We start from the raw sequence: 21,822 nt of genomic DNA on the forward strand, positions 1-21,822 counted from the left end.
ACAACTACAATTTCACATGGAGGTGATGTCTCCTTTATATTTATGGATCGGGGCATTGCGTTGTTACATGTTGTACCGTCTGTTATGGATGATCACAGTCGCACACTCCTGGAGAGTTGATTGAGCTACAATGATCCATATTTGTTTTTGGGTTAGGCCACAAGGTGGTCGTTTTATGCCGCAGTTGTCATAAACCCTCCACCGCCCGACAATATTGTCACGTTTACAAATAGGTGATTTGTATTGATTACTTCGCGCTCGAAGGGCACACAAGTGACATCACATCTCTCCCTCTATTTAACGAACGAAGCAGGAGGATTCCTCCACAAATCTGGCTGTTTCCTGATGAAGCTAGTTGTGATTACTGGCGCGCAACATCATACTCAGATTGGAAATGTGGCTTTGCTGTCCAACACATCAGTGTGCTGTACTAGTAATGAATTGGAATATTCTGTTTACGCGACAATCATTCCTAAATGGCTGTGTGGGGTGGTGTCGGGTTTAACGACACATTTATATATTTACACGATTTAACCCCAAAAACCTGGCTTATGTATTGATCGAATTCCGACCAATAAAGTTCCTCACCCGTGGCTTCCCAGTAAACATACCAGACGTTGGGCCAACGTTGGCATGTGGTTAAAACCGTTGAATTAATATTGGCCCAACATTCCATGTTTACTGGGTTAAAACCTTGCAAAGATCGCATTCAGTATGAACATACGAAGATTTCGCTGAAACTTCCCTGAGCGTCATGAGATAATGAACTCAAAAGTCGCGTGTGCGATTAATGACAATAATTTTGGCGTAAAATGATTACGTGGCCTACCCCAAATAAAATATATGGAGCACGTTCAGTGGTTAAATTGATTATTTTAAAATGTTTTAAATATATTACTTCGGTGATTTCCTGCTCAAAAGAGCATTGAGGTGGTTTTCATTTCCTGTTTAAAATTCTGAGACAATGGTGGAAATTCCACATTCATGTGGCTGGGGCGATTTCCTCCATATGACAACACTAACGCGCAGGCAAATAATTTTAGCGCTGTTTTTTATTTCCCAAGTTTTTGGCAAACCTTTGTCCAAGAAACGTTATATTGGATCGTCGCTATAAGATTAACTGTCCACCCCCACCGTTTTAGACAGGTCAGAGCTAATGCATAACTGCTTTCAACCTGAGTTGAGATGGTGCTTTGGGTGGCAGATGTGTGCCAGAAAAGCGCCATATGTGTAAGCAAAAATAAAATTTACTTGACTTGGAAAGTATTAAAAGGGGAACGCTCTTGGACAAAAATGAATATTTGTGGGCATCATCAAAGAAGTGGGGATGGGCTGTTGGAACTAGATACAGCATGCACTATATAAAATGTAAAAAATACAGTTAAGACTCTGGATCATAGCAATTCACAGAATACACAAAATAAACTATATGAGGCTATATATTTGAAGCAGCATAAGGAAATCAAGGTGTTTTACGAGGAAGGTTGTTCCACCTAACTCCCACAATTATTTGAATTGTCAGCATTAAATGAGGCAATAACATCGCTTCGTATAATTAATAGTTAATTTAATTTAACCACGTCAGACAAATGCAAAAGAGACCAGAGAATCCTCATTTGCCAGAATAACCTGGGTTATTAAAATTACTAAAAAAATGTCAAACAAAAAAACACACATTCAGGTAAATAAAGCGAAATCAGAACAAAACTACCGCATTGTACAATGATGCAATACTGTGCAGTCCATATATCAGTATTGAATCAACACAATCTTCTGTAACATACGATGACTTGGACAAAAAACTCTTTGAACCATCCATAGTAAAATTACATTCGAGAAACCATTATACATAATTGGGGTAAATCATTGCAGTATTTCGGTCAAGAGGACAGGACATATGATCTCATTACAAGTGTCCGTGAAGTCATCACGTAAGCATGAACGCCAGCGTTGCATACAATTTGTGTTGCAATTAAAAGCACTTCAAACAAACCGAATTGCCTTGAAGGACAATCTTAAGGGGGGTTCACCCAAGACGACCTCGTGCAATTTGGTCGCCGCTGATGTATGCTGCCATTTTCGAAGGTTGCAGCGGCCCCGTCTGTTCTACGAAATGTGAATGGCCGTTACCACAGTGACACAAGTTTATAAGTGCACGCCTGTTGAACTGTTTGTTGCCCTGCTCTGCTGGATTATAAGACGCACGCTCCGGAAAGTAAGACGCACCCAAACAAAAACGTGTGCCCGGTGTCGATCAAGTTAAACAGATCTGGCCTCGTGCACTTGTAGACCTAACCGGATTACTGTGTAAGAAACCATCCCCAACGTTTGCTTTCAGATACAGGGGCCGAAAATGCGTCTTGTTTATTTTAAACTATTTTTTTTATTTTACCAAGTAAGGCTTTGTATCTCTTTTTCAGAAGCGATCTGGCCACAAAAGTTAGCTCAACGAACGGACTTATCACGTGGAAATGTATAGCAGCCAAACACTGGAAACGCGTGTTTCTAAATGTGGAGGGGAAAAACCCGGAGGACCCGGGATGGAATCCACGACCTCCTGTATACCAGGCAAGGTAGTTAACATTTCGCCATAGTTCGCATAATACGGTAACATTGGCGGGGAAGTGAAACGGGCAGGGGGTGGATAGGTGGGGAGGGGGGATGCGGGGGGGGGGCTGACCTTGCTTACCCAGTTTTGTATTGCAATGGCACAGGTCAAAATCATAATCATATAATTATTATCAATATCAGATCTATGGTGTATATAAATAAATGACAGACATATCGTGGGAAGTCAACAATGGTTCTGCTTTGGAAAAATGTATCAGTGCCATACGAATGTGGAATTTACACCTTTTAGATTAAGTGCTGGCAAAGTAAATGAGAACCCATTACTTGCTGCGATATCTACCTCTGAGCTTAACAGACTTTAGGAGCAAGTACTGCTAGCGAGCACCTATGAAGACCGGCAAGGCACACAACGCAGTAGGTGGCCAGCACCACACCTGGCCGCGTTTGTCTCCCTAGTGGCGATGTTTACACACCGCACATCGTACTCGTTTGAGGCTGAGTCAACCTAGGGGAGGCCCAGGACCGGTTCAGATATTTGGCACCTGGTGTTGGACACGAGCGGGAATCGAATCCAGGTCGCCAGGTTTGTAGCGCAGGGTCACGCGAACCGATATGCCACCGCTCCACTTGGACACATAGAGCACTCGGCACCAACCATTCGTTTCGATTGTGATTATGGCTGCCTAGAATAAGCTTGAATTTCTATTCTGGCCGGCTGGAATTGGCTTAGCTTAGCTCATTATAACTCACAGCTTGGCGAAGAAGAATTCGCAAATATAATCACAGAATGCCATTATATTGTACAAGGGCCTGCTTGAATCCCATTCACGTTCATGGAGATTTTTTACGTGGGAATCACCCATAGAAAACCTCTGATTCTTTCCGGAATCATCCAGGGAGGAACCGTAGGAATCTGATACGATACCTGCAGGAATCTCCCTGCCATGACCATAGAATAAAGCACGACTATGCATTTTATATACACTCCATAAACAAACCTGTCATAATATACACGCTAATATACCGTACATACACCAGTGACACCACAATGCATGCTATACATATTTGCAACAAGCACATACTGTGGCAGATGCTACACATAACATAGTGATACACCATTCATACCATGCAGCATAAACATACCTCATACACATCGTAAACATAATAAACACACACCAGACATATCTGGTTAGGGAGCCTTTGATGGGCGTCTGGGCTGAGTCTAATGGGCACCTGCTCAAGAAGGTTGGGCTGCGAGTCTGGGCTAGGGGACTATTCAGCGAGTCTTCTGGGAGAGCCTAAAACGTGAACCAGTGATGGAACCTGGGTTTTGTTGTATGGAAGCCTTGCTTGAGAGCCTCACAAATTGTGAAATGGAAACGTGGAACCGTGTCTTAGAGAGAGCCTGGGTTATGTCCTTTGGGATTGTTTACCCGTGTCCTATGGGATTCTGGGCTGTGTCCTATGGGATCCCAGGCTCTGTGTTATGGGATCCCAGGCTGTGTCTAATAAGATCCAGGCGTCCAGCAGCGGAAATACCTGAATCCCAGGGGCGCGCGGCACGCGCTCTCTTTAATCTCCACGTTTTAAGACTTATTTTATTTTTAATATTTTATTTTCGGCCCAAACGCACATTCTTCACGATTTTCATTTTTTTTATCGCCGCTCCCCTATAATCCATACCTTATTTTTGGGCAGTGGCCACTGATTAGATAATACGTGCAAATATTTTTACGCGTGCAGTTTCTGTCCGTATATTGCACCGTGGAGTAAACCGTAGATATTTTTTTTACTGAAAACTGTTGATTTGCTCGTTATGGGAATATTAAATTCCGTTGTCAAATGGATTGCTGATGGGATAAGAAAGATGCGTGCTGTACTTAGCATGCGGGTTTGCTGCGATATAATTATTCGCGGTATGATGCGATATCAATTGTTTTGGCGTTACCATTCAACACAATTACAAAAACCCCCATGGATAGATATCAGCACCTGCTCTGAATATTTGCTTCTACCACCTCCGAAAGAAGCCAAAAATTACGATAACACACATTAAAGGCTATAATCAATCAATTTTTTATACCATTTCTCAGACGCAACAAAGACATGTTCGGGTTCAAAGTTGACCCCAAAGGGGCTTGTGTTGTCTTCTTTTCTATAACTCCCAGGCATGGTTGTTACAACGGAAACTGTGTGTACAACTGTAGCTTGTTCTTGGAAAACGTTGACCTTTAAGGTGTTGTTAGCCTTAAGGTTACGTTGTATTCTTTCAGAGGATCCATATCCAGTGTGGTGTGTACACATACTACGCACGCACAGTGTTCAAGACAAATATTGCAGGACCTTTGCAGTCATATTGCTTTAATTAAGTCCGTGCTGCGGAGAGGGAACACACCTGCCCTCTTGCTAATAACACAGCGAACAAAAGAGTGCACGCGCGTTTTTTTTTTTAAAACATCAGATACGATTTATTTCATTATTGGCACAATTTTGCGATCATTGTAGAAACGTATTCAATAAATATCACCGGCCCGCACACCACCCCGCCCCTTCCCCAGTAACCCTGTTTGTCAAATGTGTGTGGCAGCATCGTAGTTGGGGGACACACCACTGATGAGCCTTAACAGGGGTGAAACCACGGAAGACACTTGTTATGTCGGGCAGCAGGGCCCGTGCTACTCATGTGTCGCATCAAAGAGTGAAACGGGTACGCATTTCAAATTTACGGTATGGGACATACACGGCAATGCTGATGGTACTTAATAACGGTAAAACCAGCAATAATACAGCGCTCAAGTCAAGCAGAAGAGCCACACTGCATTGATGATAATAAAGGTGAAACCAGTACACAGCTATCATAACGTAGGGCAAATAGGTCTACACGAATTAAACAAATACGCGCTTGTTACGCACTGATGATGAATACAAATGAACGTAATAAATAGTCCCCGTACTGCCCTTTCCTGGCATTAACTTTTAGAACATTAGATTAAGTGTTTTGTTTAATCCTGGTGGCTGACAATCGGGCTGCTGTGCACATTCACACCAGCAGATGGTGCGGGTTTCTCCCACGAAGCCTTCGGCAGTCAGGAATTGAATTGATTCACAAGCAGTAATTGCATGGCGAATCAACCTCCAAAGCTTATGCGTGATAGTACAGCATTACCCCCAATACGGTCTTAAAGGGCGCTTATCCACTAGACAACACAATTCGTTTTTTAAAGGGCATCCGGGGAGATAAAACTTGGCTTTTACAAATTCACCCCGGGCCATAAACACTCCAGGCGTCTCGGACCAGAGTTAATCTCGCCCATGCTATCGATTGATCAATCGGTACTCGTGCAGCAGTTATTACAACCTGTCATCATGCAACAGTTTACAATGGAAAGAATCGGGGGGAGTAAAACTGCGTGACATTTGCAACTGATGCTGGACGTGATTTAGCCACAAGAAACTGGCAGACGTCGTGACAATAAAGATAATTTTGGGCCCCCAAAATTATCTTTGTACGCACGTTGGTCAATCGCCCATCCTCACGATTTGTTTGCCCCAATGCCACATTGCACATTTTATTTGCTTCATGTGCCTAAAATTAAACCCTTACGGCTGCGTCATCGAGAGTGAGTTTTTCGGTACTCGGTATCTACTCATGCAAACTGTTCGTACGCCAATTCATTGTGCGATGTTTAAAGGGTTTTAAATAATCGCAATGTGAAATGACATCTTCGGCTATGATTCGCAACTTTCGACACGCTTCCCCTCTGTCTCTCTCTGCTCCAAAGATGGGCCACTGTCCGAAAGCAGAGGCCAAGCATGGCTGAGCACACCTGTAATAGGTGTATGGGTCATCCCCGCAAAATTGTTGCGTGAGATACCCATTGGGAAGGAGCCCGGTAAGATGCAACGTTGAACCAACGTTGGTTGACACTGGGCCAATCCTGGTCCTACGTGACATGTTCACTGGAAGATGGTATGCGGAACATGGCATAGCCTGTAGATCGTTGACCTGTGTGGATATTTGAGAATAATCCCATTACAGTGCATACAATGCTCCGGATGCCTCCCACATTCCAAAATGCTCAATTGTGAATTGGCCAAACAAGTTAAACTTGGACCCGACTGAAAGGGGTGGCTCGATCCTCAATTGGTACTCTGCCAGTTAAGGAACCTTTTTTGTTTTATGTACAATTCTTCAGTTGTGAAAGCAGTGTAAGGAGTGGCATCGCGTCTCCGATGTTCTATATCTGCTTCAGTTGATTCAGGCAAGGGGGAAGGGTCTGCGAGGCCCTGCGTGACCTTGTCGCTGTTGCTCAGTGCACTCATTATAACAGTAATCAAACATTAAATAAATATAATAATTATTAAATTATCTGATTAAATTAAGCAAGCTTTTAAACGTAACGTCATATAGAACCTTAAACGCATTTTACATGTGTTTTTTTTGCTAATTAGGCATGTTTCTGCAGTCACTTAAAACTTTAATAAAAAAATAAAACCCCGGGTGAGTTTACTTAACATTCCAATTTTATTACGGTCTATTTTAAAACCGCTAAAAGGTCTTTTTACTTTCAGTGTCGATAAAGTTCTTTGCATTAAAAATAATAAGAACGCGTGTTTTAGCTTTTGCATTCACTTGCAAACGTTTGTGGTTGGCAATTTGCTGGAGGAGGAAGATGCTGTGTTGTTTAAAACATGAAATCGACTTAATTGGTCAAATCCCCATCTCGTCAAAATCTTTCTAATTAAACCCATTCTGTCGGCTAACTACCACTTGCTTCTTTGACCATTGGCACTTCAGGTAAAAAAAGCGAAAAGCAAAACAACTGTGCTTAAAAATTCTGGCCTGAAGTTTGTAAATTAGTTGCAGGGTTTGTAAATAGCTTTTTGTAAATTAGTTGCAGGACTACTGTACATTCACAGAATTTGGGAATGGATCTAACTCTGTTCATCTAATCAGTGTTCAAAATCCCCGTCGACATTATTGTAGTAACCCGAGTGCCTCCCCGAATGGCACACAAAGGTGGTTAATGGTAAAGGCGTAGCCCTGCAATTACTTGCCCAGGCCACTCGCTGGCAGAAGGGCCTCCACTTAAAGGACCTCTCGGCAGCCCCCCCCCCCCCCAATTTTGCCTACATTTCCGCACTGGCTTTAACGTCTTGGAAGAGGTGGAGGTGCCCACACTTTACCCCACCGTACTGCATCCTGTCGATCGACCGTCGGTTTGTACCTATTCACACTGCCAGGTGTACAGGGGCGAGGATGAGTTTAGTTGCCCCACGCGGTGTTATTTCAAGGTGTGTGGCAGCATCGTTGTTGGGGGACACACCACCGATGATCCCTAATAGGGCTGAAACCACTTAACACACTTGTTGTGTCGGGCAGCAGGGCTCTACTGCTCACGTGTCACATCGAAGACTGAAAAGGGTTACGCATTTGAAAAGAACGGTATGGGACATACACGGCAATGTTTATGCTACTTAAAAACGATAAAACCAGTAATAATACAGCCCTCAAATCAAGCAGCAGAGCCACTCTGCACTGAAGATAATAATAAAGGTGACACCGGTACACGGTTGTCATCACGTCGGGCAAATAGGGCGCTTCTGCACTGCTGGTAACATCAGCGGTGCACACAGTGTGTGATGTGCACACAGTGTGCACCGCTGATGTGCACACAGTGTGCACCGCTGATGTGCACACAGTGTGCACCGCTGATGTGCACACAGTGTGCACCGCTGATGTGCACACAGTGTGCATGACTGATGTGCACACAGTGTGCACCGCTGCCCGGGTCCAAATGCCACGCTGCTCCGAGTCTGGATCCAATGCTGGAATAAACGGAACCCAAAAACACACACACGCGATTCACATGCTCGTGCCACTCTCATGATCATCTCGACATGAGTGGCACGTTAACCTTGAGTTTGAATCCAATCCCACAATGGTGAGGCATCCCCCAAGCCCATACCAAAGGGATCAGAACCACATTCTGAGTTAGAACCCAGCTTTAATAACCTCTCAGGCTATTGCGTTCGCTAATTCTAGTCCAGCAGAGCCACTTTATTATTAGTCATGTATAAAACCTTAATTACAGTATAGTAATCTCTCTGTATATATTAATAATACGTTACGTATACTACAACGTACCTTAAATATGCATAGATATCTGTAATTTCAAACTAAGTAATTATGTGTGATTGGTTACAGCCATATCTGCATCAGAAAGCTAGTGATATTGAGATTACATTAAATACCGGTTATTGATTACACTGACGACAGAACCGATCATTTAAGGCAGTTATCAAACATACAGGAACGGCATAGTGATGATAATATGTTAATATTGCTTAAATTATGCCTTCTAAAATATCAATGCGGTAATAAATAACGGAGATTACAGCGTTTTAGATTGTTGCGGCCTAGTTGGGATCAGAGCCTCGTCCGAGTGCAGAACGCCTTTTGAGGATCGCTGTCCTGGGAGGATTGGGCGCCAGCAGAAGTCAGAGTTAGAACTACGCTAATTCAGTTACGCGTATGAAGAGAACAATAGTACACGCTATCTCGGTGATTATTCGATGGTAATTCTTCTTGAAGCAGATGTCTTGGCTCTGCCACAACATTTAGGGCAGGACAGTGCCCATTGTTGCTGGGTGGTCAAAGGCCACAGTCCTATAAATTACATCTGTGGTATTTAAGTTTAAATAAAGTTTTATATTTAGTGGTATTTTCATTGTTTCTGTTTTATCTGAATTTTTATTTTAATTACATTTATTCCACCGTGCACTTTCACCCGACCTGGGTGATATGGGCCAAGGTAATTTTAAACAACCTGCAGAAACGACCCTAACCTCAACTACCCACTCATACGACGCCAGGGCCGCTCTTTGTCCCGAGGCAGTGGTCAGAATCGGATGAGGTCATCGCACCTTCACATTCACTCTATATATACGACCTCTTACACACAAAGTGCTCGCCACAAATAAACCACAATACCTTGCTGATCTCGCAAAGGGGCATAGACCATCACACAAACTGCGGTCATCCTCGCAGTGGCTTTTGGCGAACCATCGAACAAAGATGGTCACTGCATCGCGCGTTTTCAGATGCGATTCTGCGGCCATCTGGAATGCTCTTCCTTCCAATATTAGGAAGCCACTGGAGCTTATGTACTGTTAAATCTAGATTGAAAACTAATATGTTTAGAACTGCTTTTTGTGTTGAATTTGTTGTCCTCGATTAGCATGGTTGGCTACGTACGGTGCGAAAGAAGTTCAAATACAGGACATACATACTGCCCAGTAGAATGTCGGGCCGATATTGGGCCAACGTCGGTCCACCGGTTCCAACCACATGCCAATGATGGCCCAATGTTGCATGTTTACTGGGTAGATGCCGGTATATGTCGCCCGGCACCAAATGTGTGATGTCCATTGATGTGATTGACCGGTGTGATGGTGTGATTTGCGAGACAGCACATAGCTTGCGAGGCAAGGAACCACAGGAGCTAGGAACCAACAGATCCCAGGGTCAGTCGACACAGCCAGAGAAATTGACTCGTGTTAAAATTATCGTGTAACATCAGTTAGCATGTCGAACTGTTTTTGGTCCAAGAATATTTTTAGTTTAGGGTTTTTTTAAAATATTTTAGTGTCATGTTTTTCATGTTTTTACGCTTTCCACCCCCCACCTCCCCAATGTGAATATTCGAAATTCGTATGCACTTCTTCACACCGATGAGACGCATCATCTAGCAACAACTGAGAAGTGACATACCAGGCTTCCGCAGAAGTCTATCTCGCAGAAAGTGCTCTAACTACTCGACATTTTTTACTTAGTCGTGAAGGTGAATTAATTGTTCACACAATGCACCCTTCTGGCTCAGCCTCCGGCCTGGTCTCCACCGAATGAAGTGCAAAACCAGTGGTGAGGTTTTATTTTGTGCTTCGTCGGCGACTTTGCTGCTGAACGGATCGAACTTGCACTGAACAGAAGGAAGGACCAGGTGGGGCAACAGGAGTTGACGCAGATCACACCCAGCTTCTTCTCAGTCCTGCCTCAGGATGACGAGCGCCCAAGAGCCACCCAGCCACCTTAAATTAACTATTTCCTTTCCGCCATCAATGCGAGGTTCACTTAACTTAAACAGCAACAACACTGAATTCTGATCAACCTAATACACACTGAATAAATAATGATTTGGGCTAACAAATAATAACAACAATCTGGAAAACGAACGCGTGCACTTTAAGGTGTTGAAGTCAATCGCCAACAACTGGCGCGACGGTTGCCGACCCTTGACCTGGAAAATGTTACTAAACGTTCGTTTTGTGCCATCAGCTGCGCTGCTTGCCGAGCGACCGCACGAGCGCCGCCTGCTCGCGCTCCGAGGCTTCGGTCTCCCCCAGCCGGCCGCCCGGCCCGCCGTCGCTGACAGGACGCGGCAAGAAGTGCGCGTTCTTATGGTGCCGGCGAGTCCGCGTGCCGTCGCGGGGTGAGCCGTCGCGGTTGAGCGCCACGTACAGGCGGCGGGAGGAGAGCGCGTGGCGGTGGGCTGCGCTGGCGTACGTGTTGTACCAGTTCTCCTCGAACTGCTCGCGGAAGATGGTGTCCGACGACATTGCGGCCTGGGGCCACGTATGCGAGACACACCACGACCACAAAATGAAAGGTCCGTCGAGTCGAAGTCGTCTTCCGCTCAATGTTGAGCGCTGGGGCGATGCTCATCTACCGTTTACAGCCAGCCCCCCCCTCCCCAGCTTCATCCAGTAAACAGTAAATATGTCAATGTCGGCCCAACGTGGACATTGTCGTTGGAAATGCTGGACCAACGTTTAGCCCAAAATTCCATGTTTACTGGGGAGCCAGTGGCATAAAATCCACAATCCTATGGTGAGTATACGGTAAGTCTATTCATAGGGCGACCACTGTTGACTGCACCACAACGTGGTACAGTAGCCGGTGTGTAGGATCAATGGCAGAGTGAGCATCTCACAATCAGAAAGTTGCGAGTTCACACTGCGAGGTGTGGTGCAGACCACACCTTGCCATCGTGCCCTGTTTGGATATGAAATGTATCAATGGGTGCTTGGCTAACAGCACTTGCTCCAAAAGTCTGTGAGAGGTAGGTTAATTGGGGAGCCATTTTGTTTGTGTTTGCGTTTGTGCGTGCGTGGACTCACTGTTGCATACAGCTCTCCGCGCTGGTTCATGGCGAGGTACATGCCCGTGTGCGCCCCGCGGATGCTCACCAGCCCCACGGCCACGCTGATGAACTCGAGGATCCCTGCAGCAGAGACGGGGCCACATCTGTGAGCAACGGTCACTTCAGCGAGTGCACAGTGGTCGGTGGAAACAGCAATTGGCTGGCAGTAGGTTTGTTATCATGAGCAGGGCACAGCAGTTCACAGTCCCAAGGTGGCACTGGTGTACCCATGATGCACGTGCACACACATCCTTTTTGCCAATCAACTGCTGGACGAGGGCCTCCTGATTCCGCGTGGGTCGTTGTGCAGGTTACTCGGCCGTACTTCACTACGCTCGTCAGTGCGTGTTGGTGACGGGAAATGAGCGTCGACATGGAGCCATAGTTTAATGCAACAATTGATTTTACTGCACTGCTCTCTGCTGACCACAATGCAGCATCAGCCTATGACACCTGTTTTATTTTGCCGCCTCGCACCTCTTCCAAGATATGAATTCTGATTTTTCAAAACTAATACATGACATCGTGATGAGAAAAGACTCATTTGGAAATTGTAGTTCCCAGTAGAAATATACACACAAAATAAGTTATCGTGATGAGGTGACGATTGTCATGTATTCGTTGACCGGAATTCCAATAAGTATAACCCGTAAAAACAAAGTTTTTCACTATAAATCCTTTATATGCGTGGCAGCGAACTTAATATAAAGGATTTAAAAATATATTCGCCTGTGGAGGACGCGGGGATCGATCCCGCGACCTTTGGCATGGGAAGCGAGGGCGCTACCAACTGCGCTACTCCGCCACGGCCTGTAGAGGGGTTACGCTCTGGGCTCTTACACTCTGACGTTCAGCCAAAGCCATGAATGCGTTCTATTTGATATGTAAAATATTTTTTTTTTGCCTAAAAAGTGTAAAATTTTGGGAATTTTTTTTCACGAACAATAATTGTCTGGCACAACGAGTCTGTGTGGAAAATGTCAGCTCGATTGGATCACGGGAAGTGGGTTAAAAAACGACCGAAAGATTTGCACGGTCCTAAGCAAGCAAGCACGCAAGCAAGCAAGCACGCGAACTTAATATAAAGGATTTAAAAATATGACATGGAACAACACGTTCAGTCGCGTGCACGATCACTCTAGACCCAGACGACGTCGAGCACATGGTTTCACCTATATCACAGTTATTGGGAAACATTTTTTTTTTACCCGCAGCACTTAAATTCAAAGTCTGCAGAGTCTCCTGGCATGGGCACTAGCCCCTGCGAGGGACACCCAACCCCAGGGCACGAGCTGAGGAACTCAAAGAATTTGGCTCGGTGTCACATCATGGCCATTACAAACGCCCCCGAGCGATGTAAAAACCCAACCCGGGGCTTGAACCCCCTCCCTCCCTCCCTGATCCAAAGAGGTTCAATGTGAGGTTCACAGTTATCTTGATATGGTCCTTGTGATCCCACAGATCATCATCATATACTCCTTCACCCAGCACTGTCATCTTTGCAACGTTTTATACAGTGGCGGTAGCAGCAGCAGCAACGAGAGGTCCTAGACGAAGCATGCGGCAATACACCCCCCCCCCGCCCACTACGGCCTAAACCCTCGCAGCGATTCAATAAATTTAAGAATCTATTCTTTTTAACTCTTTCCAACTTGGGTTGACAGCGTCAATGCATCAGCTTTGTCCATCTGTCTGAAACGGAGAAGGGGGCACGATAACTCTCGTAAAGATGATCCGGTATGAACGAAACGCCAGTTTAAGGTTGCGTTGCCATTAAAAAAAAAACCCCAGTCAAATTGATCAAAGCGTTGCCCCAAGTTTGTAGACCCATACGCCGCGCACTAAAACGACCCACTTCGACATCCTGGCCCTTGTCCGTCTCGTCGCGGCCTACAGATGTTACCGCTTCCTGTGTGCCCGCATGGGCCCTGCCGTTATTATCGCTGATTAAAGACAAACACTGTCAGGCATCGGAAGCTTTAAGTGAACGGAGAAAAAAGCAGGCTTCCAAAATTACCGTGAGCTTTATCCAAGATTTTCTGAGTGTTTCTTAACCACGTCTGGCACAGTCTAATAAAACTTGAAGGGGGAAAAAAATCCACCAGGCATGGACTCAAAAAAATATATAACAACGCAACAAAGTTTTTAAAACGAAAAAAAAATTCCCCTGTAAAACACCTGTAATGCATGAGGGTTTTAGCAGTCAAGGAAGATGATACCCATCGTTTTATCTGCTTTAACGCACACTACGGAGTTCGCAGGCAGAGTAGCGGGCAGAATACCTGACCTCTTATTCTCCAATGCTCATATTGTCCCAAGATTACCACAGGAGAGTGCTGTGAACGTGCCGTTTCGTGTTCAATTGAAAATGAGAAGGCACGCTTCGGGGATTTTTGTTAACCGTGGATGTTAAGGATCATTGGACTCCCTTGCCTGCAGGCACGCAGCCTCTGAGGCTCTGGTGCCGCTCGCACGCACGACCCCCACAGTGGCTGCTCCCCTGTCCACTGCCCGGCAACCCTTCTCCCCGTTTCAAAACGCATACAGAAGGATGTACAAAAAGCGTTTCAGAGCCTTTGTGTATTGTCACCATGAAAATAAATTGGAGCAAAAATGTTGACCTACCAACTGACAGGCAGCAGCGAGAAAGACACGAGCCAACTGGAGACACGGTGGTGTCATCATCACTATTGGGGCTCGTCAGTCGAGTGCGGTCACCAAATGCTGACCGCTCGCAAAAAAACCGATCTGCCTCCGGTAACCATTTACCGAATCGGCTGTGGTCCCGGCGCGTGCCGTGCACCGTGCCGTTGGGCAGCAGGGTGACGTGGAATCCCGTGCGGCAGTAGAGCTGCCGGCGCCGCATGACGCCCTTCATGTGGAGCAGGCCCCCTCCTCCGGCTGCTCCCAAGATGCCCATTCCGGCGCCAGCGCCGCCAACGACGCCGCCGCCGCCCCCATCCGCTCCGCCGCGGCCCATGTGCTCGCTCAGGGACATCACGTCGGCGAGGTGGCCGCTCTGCTGCTGGAGGCCGGCGCTGTGGTGGAGACCGGCGCTCTGGTGGTGGTGGTGGTGGTGGCTCACTGGATGTTGATGGTGGTTGCCCTGCATGCTTTGTAAGAGTGCGCCCAGTGGCTCGCTGGGTAGAGATGTCATTACGTTGGCCGGGATTCCGTTGGTGGCGGCCGCGAGGGCTTGCAGGGCTGAGGTTATCTCTGCGATGGCCGGCATTGTTGTGAACATGCAGAGGTGAGCGACGAGGTTTTGTGTTTAGGACAAAATGACGCCGGCGATGCAGATGTCTTGTTCGCACGAAGGTTGGCGGGTGAAACTTGACTGCTTGCCGATGAACAAATTGTTCTCATCTGAAGAAATCCACTTGTGTTGGAAGTTGTCTTGTTTGTTAATGAAAACCAGAATATTCGTGAGTAGCTGTCACTGGATTCTTAAGTGGTGGTTGAAGGAGCAGATTCTGTTTGGATTTCGTTTGATTCTGTTGGGTTCGGATATGGGTAGAAAATTGTATGGATTTGCTGGAACTGCGTGTGATTCACAATCAGGTCATTAAACATGGAATTAACTTTATTTGAAGATTTCCAATTTTAATGCCCAACCAACACGCATCAAACTTTATTCTTGACAATGAATTGAGTGTTTGCGGATTCTTTTTGAATTCACGAATGAACTTTAAACCAAGAAATAAAAGTCCCCGTTGTATCCAACGCTTTTAAATGTTCTCACTTTTAATTTGCTGTGAACAATATTGTTTGAGGCGCATCCACGCTGTGTCCCGCCAACTTGTATCCTCAGAAGTCTGAGTTAGCTGTAACCCTTTTAGTTTCCCTTCAGGGCTGAGTCAATATTATTTTATTGGGCGTCAATTCAGCCCTCGTACAGACGCTGCTGGCCGTGTGCAGTCCAGCTAAGGCCTGCTGCAGGTCTCAAATTTATACTGACGTTAAGTTAGTTTATGAAATATAGGAAAAACGTGTTTCAATTTAATAGAAGAGATGGCTTGGTAGAGAAGACGTTTGGAAGAATCTGCAAGATCTGGTCGTTCTACGTCTGGGACGAAATGTTATGATGGTTGGGAGTAAGACACCGTCCAAGAGTTGCTGGAGGCCTTGGATTGAGATGGCCAAACTCGGGTTTTAAAGCACTCGGGACACTTTTCAAAGGTTTGCCGAGTACAGGCCTGAAAGGCTATGACCCCAAATGCCCAGCACTAATTGTGATATAGCAGATGTAAATGTTGTAGACGTTTCAGGCTATAGAAGCCAATGTACATTGACGATGAAAACGAGTCCGACACCAGAGAATGGAGGATGATGATCTTGGCTGAGATTAATGATCGATCATAACGCCTGCCGGGCACACTGCCTTCTAGTCCAATGAGAGACAAGTGGAGGGTGCCGTGGCCCGGGGGGCTTTCGTCGATCAAAGTTTTGTTGGGCCGCAGCGATCAGAAATCCAAGCTGCACGTGGCGACTTGGCGTGAGCGTCACGCGGTCACACGAAGTCCCAACGGAGTCGCAGTCAAACTCGGGCCACTTGCCCGTTCCATTCAGAGCCGAGGTATGGCCATCGTCGCGGGTGTATAATGTAGGGCAAGGAGGGCGTGGAGGAAGTCGGTCAAATACGAGGAGGACAGTCGAAATAAAAGTGGGATAAATATTAGGAGGGCAAAAAAAACACAGGAGTAGGAGAAGAACTAAGATATTAATGTAGAATGAGGAGCAGGATAAAGACTTCAGGTGATGAAGGCACGAAGGATGAGAATGGGGAGGGCCCAGGTGGCTAAGGATGATGACGAGGAGGCTCAGGGTGAGGAGGGGGAGGCTGAGGATGATGACGACGATGACTGTTCTGTTAGTATTGTCGTGTGTTCACGCGGGTGTAGTATCACGCGCGAATTTTCTGGCCGGGGAGAGGCACGTGGGCTTGCGGATGAGCGTGTGTCCACCCAGTACCTGCAACCACGTGCACAAACCAGACACGCACAGGTTAGTGCTGCATCACCACGGAGACAAAGTAGCCTGTCTCCATAGAAACATACTCAGTAACGTATCTCCATGGAAACACACTTGTCTTGTCCCCATAGCAGCATATTCAGTGATGTGTCTCTATGGAGACGCACGTCTCCATGGAGATAGACCATCAATGATTATCCGCATGGTGACCCACGGTCATCACCGCATCTCCAAGGAGACGCACCATTTAAATAAATATACATTAAGGACACACTTGGGTTATGAGCGTGGTTAATACAGACAGTCATAGTAATACAATACAACAATATATTATTACAGCTATTATGACATAGCCATTACGATGTCTACGTCGTAGACTTCCGAGCAACGTGATCCATAGAACTGTTGTTACAACTGAAAGTGATCGTTCCATGGCAGCCTCTCTGGCCTTCACGTGGAGCTGACAAGCACGTGTGACAGGGACTGAAGCTCATCGCTGGACCCGTCCCTTGTCACGACGAGAGAGAGGGGAGAGCAGCTTAGAGCTCCTCTCCTCCCACTCCCCATCGTGCCCCACGTGCATGGCTAGCAGCATTGCCAGATGGGAGGTTTTACCCCTATACCTAGAGATTGTGTTCTTGGAATTAGTTCTATATGGGGAGGGGTGGAGAGGGGAGGGGGGGGTTCTGATTTATTTTTTAAAAACCATCTGGAGGGAACTGCTGCGGCCGATTTCTTGTTTTGCTGACCGGTTGGGTTTTGCGTCCGTCGTTGTTTGCTTGGTTTGATCATTCCTTTGACGCGTGGACGGGTTTTGTTTTCTTTCAGAAAATTAAGTGGATGTTTGAAATAACCGAAGAGAGTTATTTTAAAGTGGATCTTCTCAAGTATAGCAGAGTTGATAGGCTTAGCTCAATCACCGATGACTGCACGCAAAAAAATCTTATAAATTTACATTTTCTCCTTCATTTCATTTGGCAAAAATTCCAGCTCGAAGAATTACACGATCAGCTTGGCAGTGATACGAGAGCAGGTGGAGAATGTGTTGCCTCCTGCTGCGTGGAACAGAGCTTGATTGGATCTCAGAGGTAGCTCTGTGGCATCCGCTTCTGCGGGCCATTCTCTAACACGAAGGATGGCACTGCTGTGTGAAAAATCCGAATGGTAACTTCGTCTTCATGGCATGACACCGATTGCAATAAGTGGGATCAAATGGGGGGAAAGTTTGGTAAACACTAAAGCAATTAAAGCGTATGGGATATTTTTGACGGTATCAAAGTTTAACAAAAGTAAGTGTGGGTTTTACCCTGTCTGGCAATCAAACAGGCGTTCAGATGTTCAAACACCAAATATATGTATTATCAGAGTATGTTTGCATATTTTCACACAAATGCTGTGTGTGGTTAATGCAGACTTAATTCCTTGCAACATATATCTATTTTGTGTTTGAACATCTTAACACCTGTTTTATTGCCAGTAAGGGTAAAACCTACGTTTTATGTTTCATACCAGGGTGTTTTTAAAAGGTGGACCCACTTTCAAAGCAGTATGGCAACATGTTAAAATTACACAAAAAGTTACAAATGGTTTAATGAGTTATCAAGTTTTACTAACCATTTTATAAATGCTCTATGTGCCCTCCACCTGCTGTACGGACAACATCGAGACGATAGTTGAATTTATCCCAAACGCCTCTCTTCTCACGTTTTCCTCTGGGGTGCGTGGTCGCCCTGTGCTCTTCCCCTTACATAAACAGCCTGATTCCTCAAATTGTCGGTACCAACGACGAATGCTCTTTGACATTGGCGGATCAATGCCAAAACGCCGTTGAAATGCACGCTGCACCGCAATTACGGATTTAGTCTTGCTGAACTGCAGAACGCAAAACGCCCCTTGTGTGTTGTGGGGTCACCGTCTTGCGAATAACTGAGGCTAGGGGCTGTTTGTGCGCTGGGAGAGGCATCTACCGGTAATCATTTGAAACTCTATGCCCCGCCCTCTCTATGCCCCGCCCTCTCCATGCCCCGCCCTCTCCATGCCCCGCCTTCTCTATGCCCCGCCCTTTCTAGTGGTAAGTGTTTCATTCATGGGCGGTTCGTGGTTGCAGAGATATAGCGATTTCAAATCGGGTCTATCCTTTTTAAATACCCTGTACTTTGATACTGGCAAAAAAGTCCCATGTTATCGCTGCTCACCCCAGCTAGAAATGATCTGATACGTGCATTGTCGGTGTACTGTTCGTCTTTTGCCATTCTATGGTCTGACACTGGGTGAGACTAGGCCATAAAGAAGGCTGTCTCTGGTGTAGGCCAATCAGTTTCAAAGACAATGTATATATTACCAGAGCATGTTTGTTTGCATGTTCACCATACGTACTGTGTGTGGTTAATGCAGACTTGATGCCTTGCAAAAGGTACCTATTTGGTGTTTGAACATCTTAACACCTGTTCTATTGCCAGAAAGTGTAAAACCTATTCTTATTTTTCAAACTTACTACGGTAAACACCTCCTAATCTTCAGTTGGGATTTGTTTCTCCCATCTGGCAAATCTGGTGACCAATGTCCTTTTGTGTCAATACGTTGTCAAATGCACTGGATTTCCATAAAATATTAACTTCATTTACTGCATTATAAACGCACATAGGAAAAAATTGCCTTGTGGGAAGGTATAATTTTACTCTTATTTTATTATAATTACATTTTCCACATCTGTGAAAAAATATGTGAAAAGAGCCTGATAGCTCATCGGATTCCTCCAGTATAAATACATATTCTGATTCTGAACAAAACGAGCATGAACACGGAACCAGGATACAAGGGGTCGCCACATCAGTTTAAGACGGATTCATTTCCAAACCCTGGCTGTGATTTAGAGCAGAGAAGAGGTGCAGAGGAAAGAGAGAGGAAGAGGGAGAAATAGTGAAAGAGAGAATGGGAACATTAAATATCGGGAGTGACTTGAGGGGGTAAGATGATCAAGCCAACGACGAATTAGCAAGTCGGACCCACACCATCCTCATGGCATCCAGCGAACCCCGTGTGAGAGAGACTCCCACAATGTTCAATTACTCCTCGTGCCTCATGTTCTAAAGTGGGAAGATCTGGAGTTTTTCAGTGGTTCAATTTGCAGGAGGAGGCTGAAAGGCACTGATGGGAATTTTCATAGAGGGTCCCGTGGGGGCGGAGATGAAATCACGAGTGAAGAAATGCCAAACAGGCACATGTGCCTATGGAGGGAGGGGTCAGGGTGTCCCTAATAAGTCATTGACAACAGAACCATAAGGTATGGGAATAGGTGTGTATGGCCTGGTTGGAGTTTTATTTTAATGGCTTATAAATTGTCCAAAGTTGTTATCGACATGACAGCTGCATGGGTTAGCCAGACACCCGTGAGTCGCTCATTCCTTGCTATCGCCTCTGCCAGCGATGACGCAAACACCAACCACCGTATTCTCCGGAGTATACGACTATCCGGAAAATAAGACGCACTCCAAACGTGTTCCAGGTATACAACTCTCACTCAGCACAAAAGACAAAGACCGCCCGTTTAGCCTTAACAGACGTGTTGTTGATGAGCGCCAATCAAGGCCGGCAGGGCTTACGATGGCGTAGGTGGCCAGGACCACGCCCGGCCGCCTTTGTCTCCCTAGCGGTGATGTTTACACACCGCACCAGGTACCCATTTGAGGCTGAGTCGACCTAGGGGAGGCCCGGGACTGGTTCGGATAATCGTCAGAGCATACACACACACATATGCACCCTACTGGCTTATACGTCCTATTCGCGCGACAACAGCCACGTGCCCGTACACACGCCGCGTGTGCACAGCTCAACCTGCGCATGGCATGAGAGAGGAACGGCTCCTCCGCAAATTTTGTACGGGAGAGGAGCAAAGCAAGCAAGCCATATGCTGTGCCCCCCCCCACCCCCACAGATAATATCCATTATAGCCCCCCCCCTCCCGTGAAGACTCGATATGACATAGCCCCCCCCCTTATCCCCGGCTACTTGCCCCCCCCCCCCCCAAAAATAAGTCTAAATCATTCTCACGCCCCTGCAACCGAGCTTCCCAGCTGCTGGAGGACAAACGCCGAGCACCTGGTTGAAATTAGGGTTAAATTCCTCGGTGTTTTAAGGTTTTTTTCATTATTTACTTGGTATGTGTAGATACTGTATATACATACAACTGTTCACGTGCTGTTTGTTGAACATCCACTGACACAAGTGCTCGCAGGCATACATGTATACATCCAGTTGTCCATCAATTCCACTGCTGGATAAGGGCCTCCCTTCCCCAACGTCGTGTACTAGGTCGATGGGGAGAATTAGGATTTCCAACTATTAATGATTTTATTAACTTTTTTTTTAAACATCTCACAATTAACATCTCCCGGATTGCTTTCCATCGTAACCGATCAATACCAATTCCAGTAGACTCCCGGCCAATCCGGGACGGTTGGCAACCATGGGGAGAGCAATATGGCTTTTTGCTGCACGGCCGGCCCTCTACTGCCCAAGCACGCAGCCCCACAGCAGCAAGAACAACCTACAGCACCTGTCGATGCACGCACGGTGTCATCCAACACACTATCCAGGCTTAGCTTCCGAGATCTGACTTGCTTGGGTTGCATTAAGAGGTGGTCTGAATTGCTTAATGAGCCAATCGAGTCAGTAGAACTCCGATTGTTATTCAATGAGTTTCTACCAAAGGAGATTTGAGTTGGTATGATTGCTGTGCACCATGTTCTCCGTATGACATGATGCATTTTTTTCTCGTACAGTATTTAAAATTAAAAGTATAACTCAACTATTATCACTATAAACTAGTTTATAATGTTTACCAGGTAAGGCCCAATGAGCTATATCGCTCTTTTTCAGAAGCGACTTATCACAAATGATAGCTCACGTGAAAATGGCCCATTGCTCTAAACGCGCGTTGATCATTATAAATGTGGAGGGAAAAACCGGAGGACCAGGAGAAAATTCCACGTGACAACAGGGAGAGAGAAACGTGCAAACTCCAAATGTACTGCAGCAGGCGTCAGGGTCGTGATCGAACCCACGACCTCCTCCATAT

The 21,822-nt window shown here is 46.0% G+C and overlaps 1 protein-coding gene across 1 annotated transcript; it reads right to left on the reverse strand.

Annotated features, from left to right (window-relative positions):
• Positions 1-10,905: 10,905 nt before the first annotated feature.
• LOC144718580 (fibroblast growth factor 16-like) lies at positions 10,906-15,006 on the reverse strand. The gene is made up of 4 exons (XM_078593953.1): positions 14,935-15,006; positions 14,544-14,832; positions 11,752-11,855; positions 10,906-11,196 (listed from the first exon to the last, which is right to left on the reverse strand). Exons 1-4 carry the CDS (start codon positions 15,004-15,006, stop codon positions 10,906-10,908), a joined length of 756 nt encoding a protein of 251 aa, XP_078450079.1.
• Positions 15,007-21,822: the final 6,816 nt, after the last annotated feature.

Source organism: Lampetra planeri, chromosome 5, assembly GCF_965212315.1.
Source record: "Lampetra planeri chromosome 5, kcLamPlan1.2.h2, whole genome shotgun sequence".
In the NCBI taxonomy this organism is placed as follows: Eukaryota; Metazoa; Chordata; class Hyperoartia; order Petromyzontiformes; family Petromyzontidae; genus Lampetra; species Lampetra planeri.

Excerpts from the sequence above, each read along its gene's own strand:
- LOC144718580 (XM_078593953.1), bottom strand. The coding sequence starts at position 15,006 with ATGCCGGCCATCGCAGAGATAACCTCAGCCCTGCAAGCCCTCGCGGCC. Across the intron at positions 14,833-14,934 it reads CCAACGGAATCCCGGCCAAC|AGCGCCGGTCTCCACCACAG; the intron begins GTAATGACATCT and ends CACCACCACCAG. Across the intron at positions 11,197-11,751 it reads GCGGAGAGCTGTATGCAACA|GCCGCAATGTCGTCGGACAC; the intron begins GTGAGTCCACGC and ends ACGTGGCCCCAG.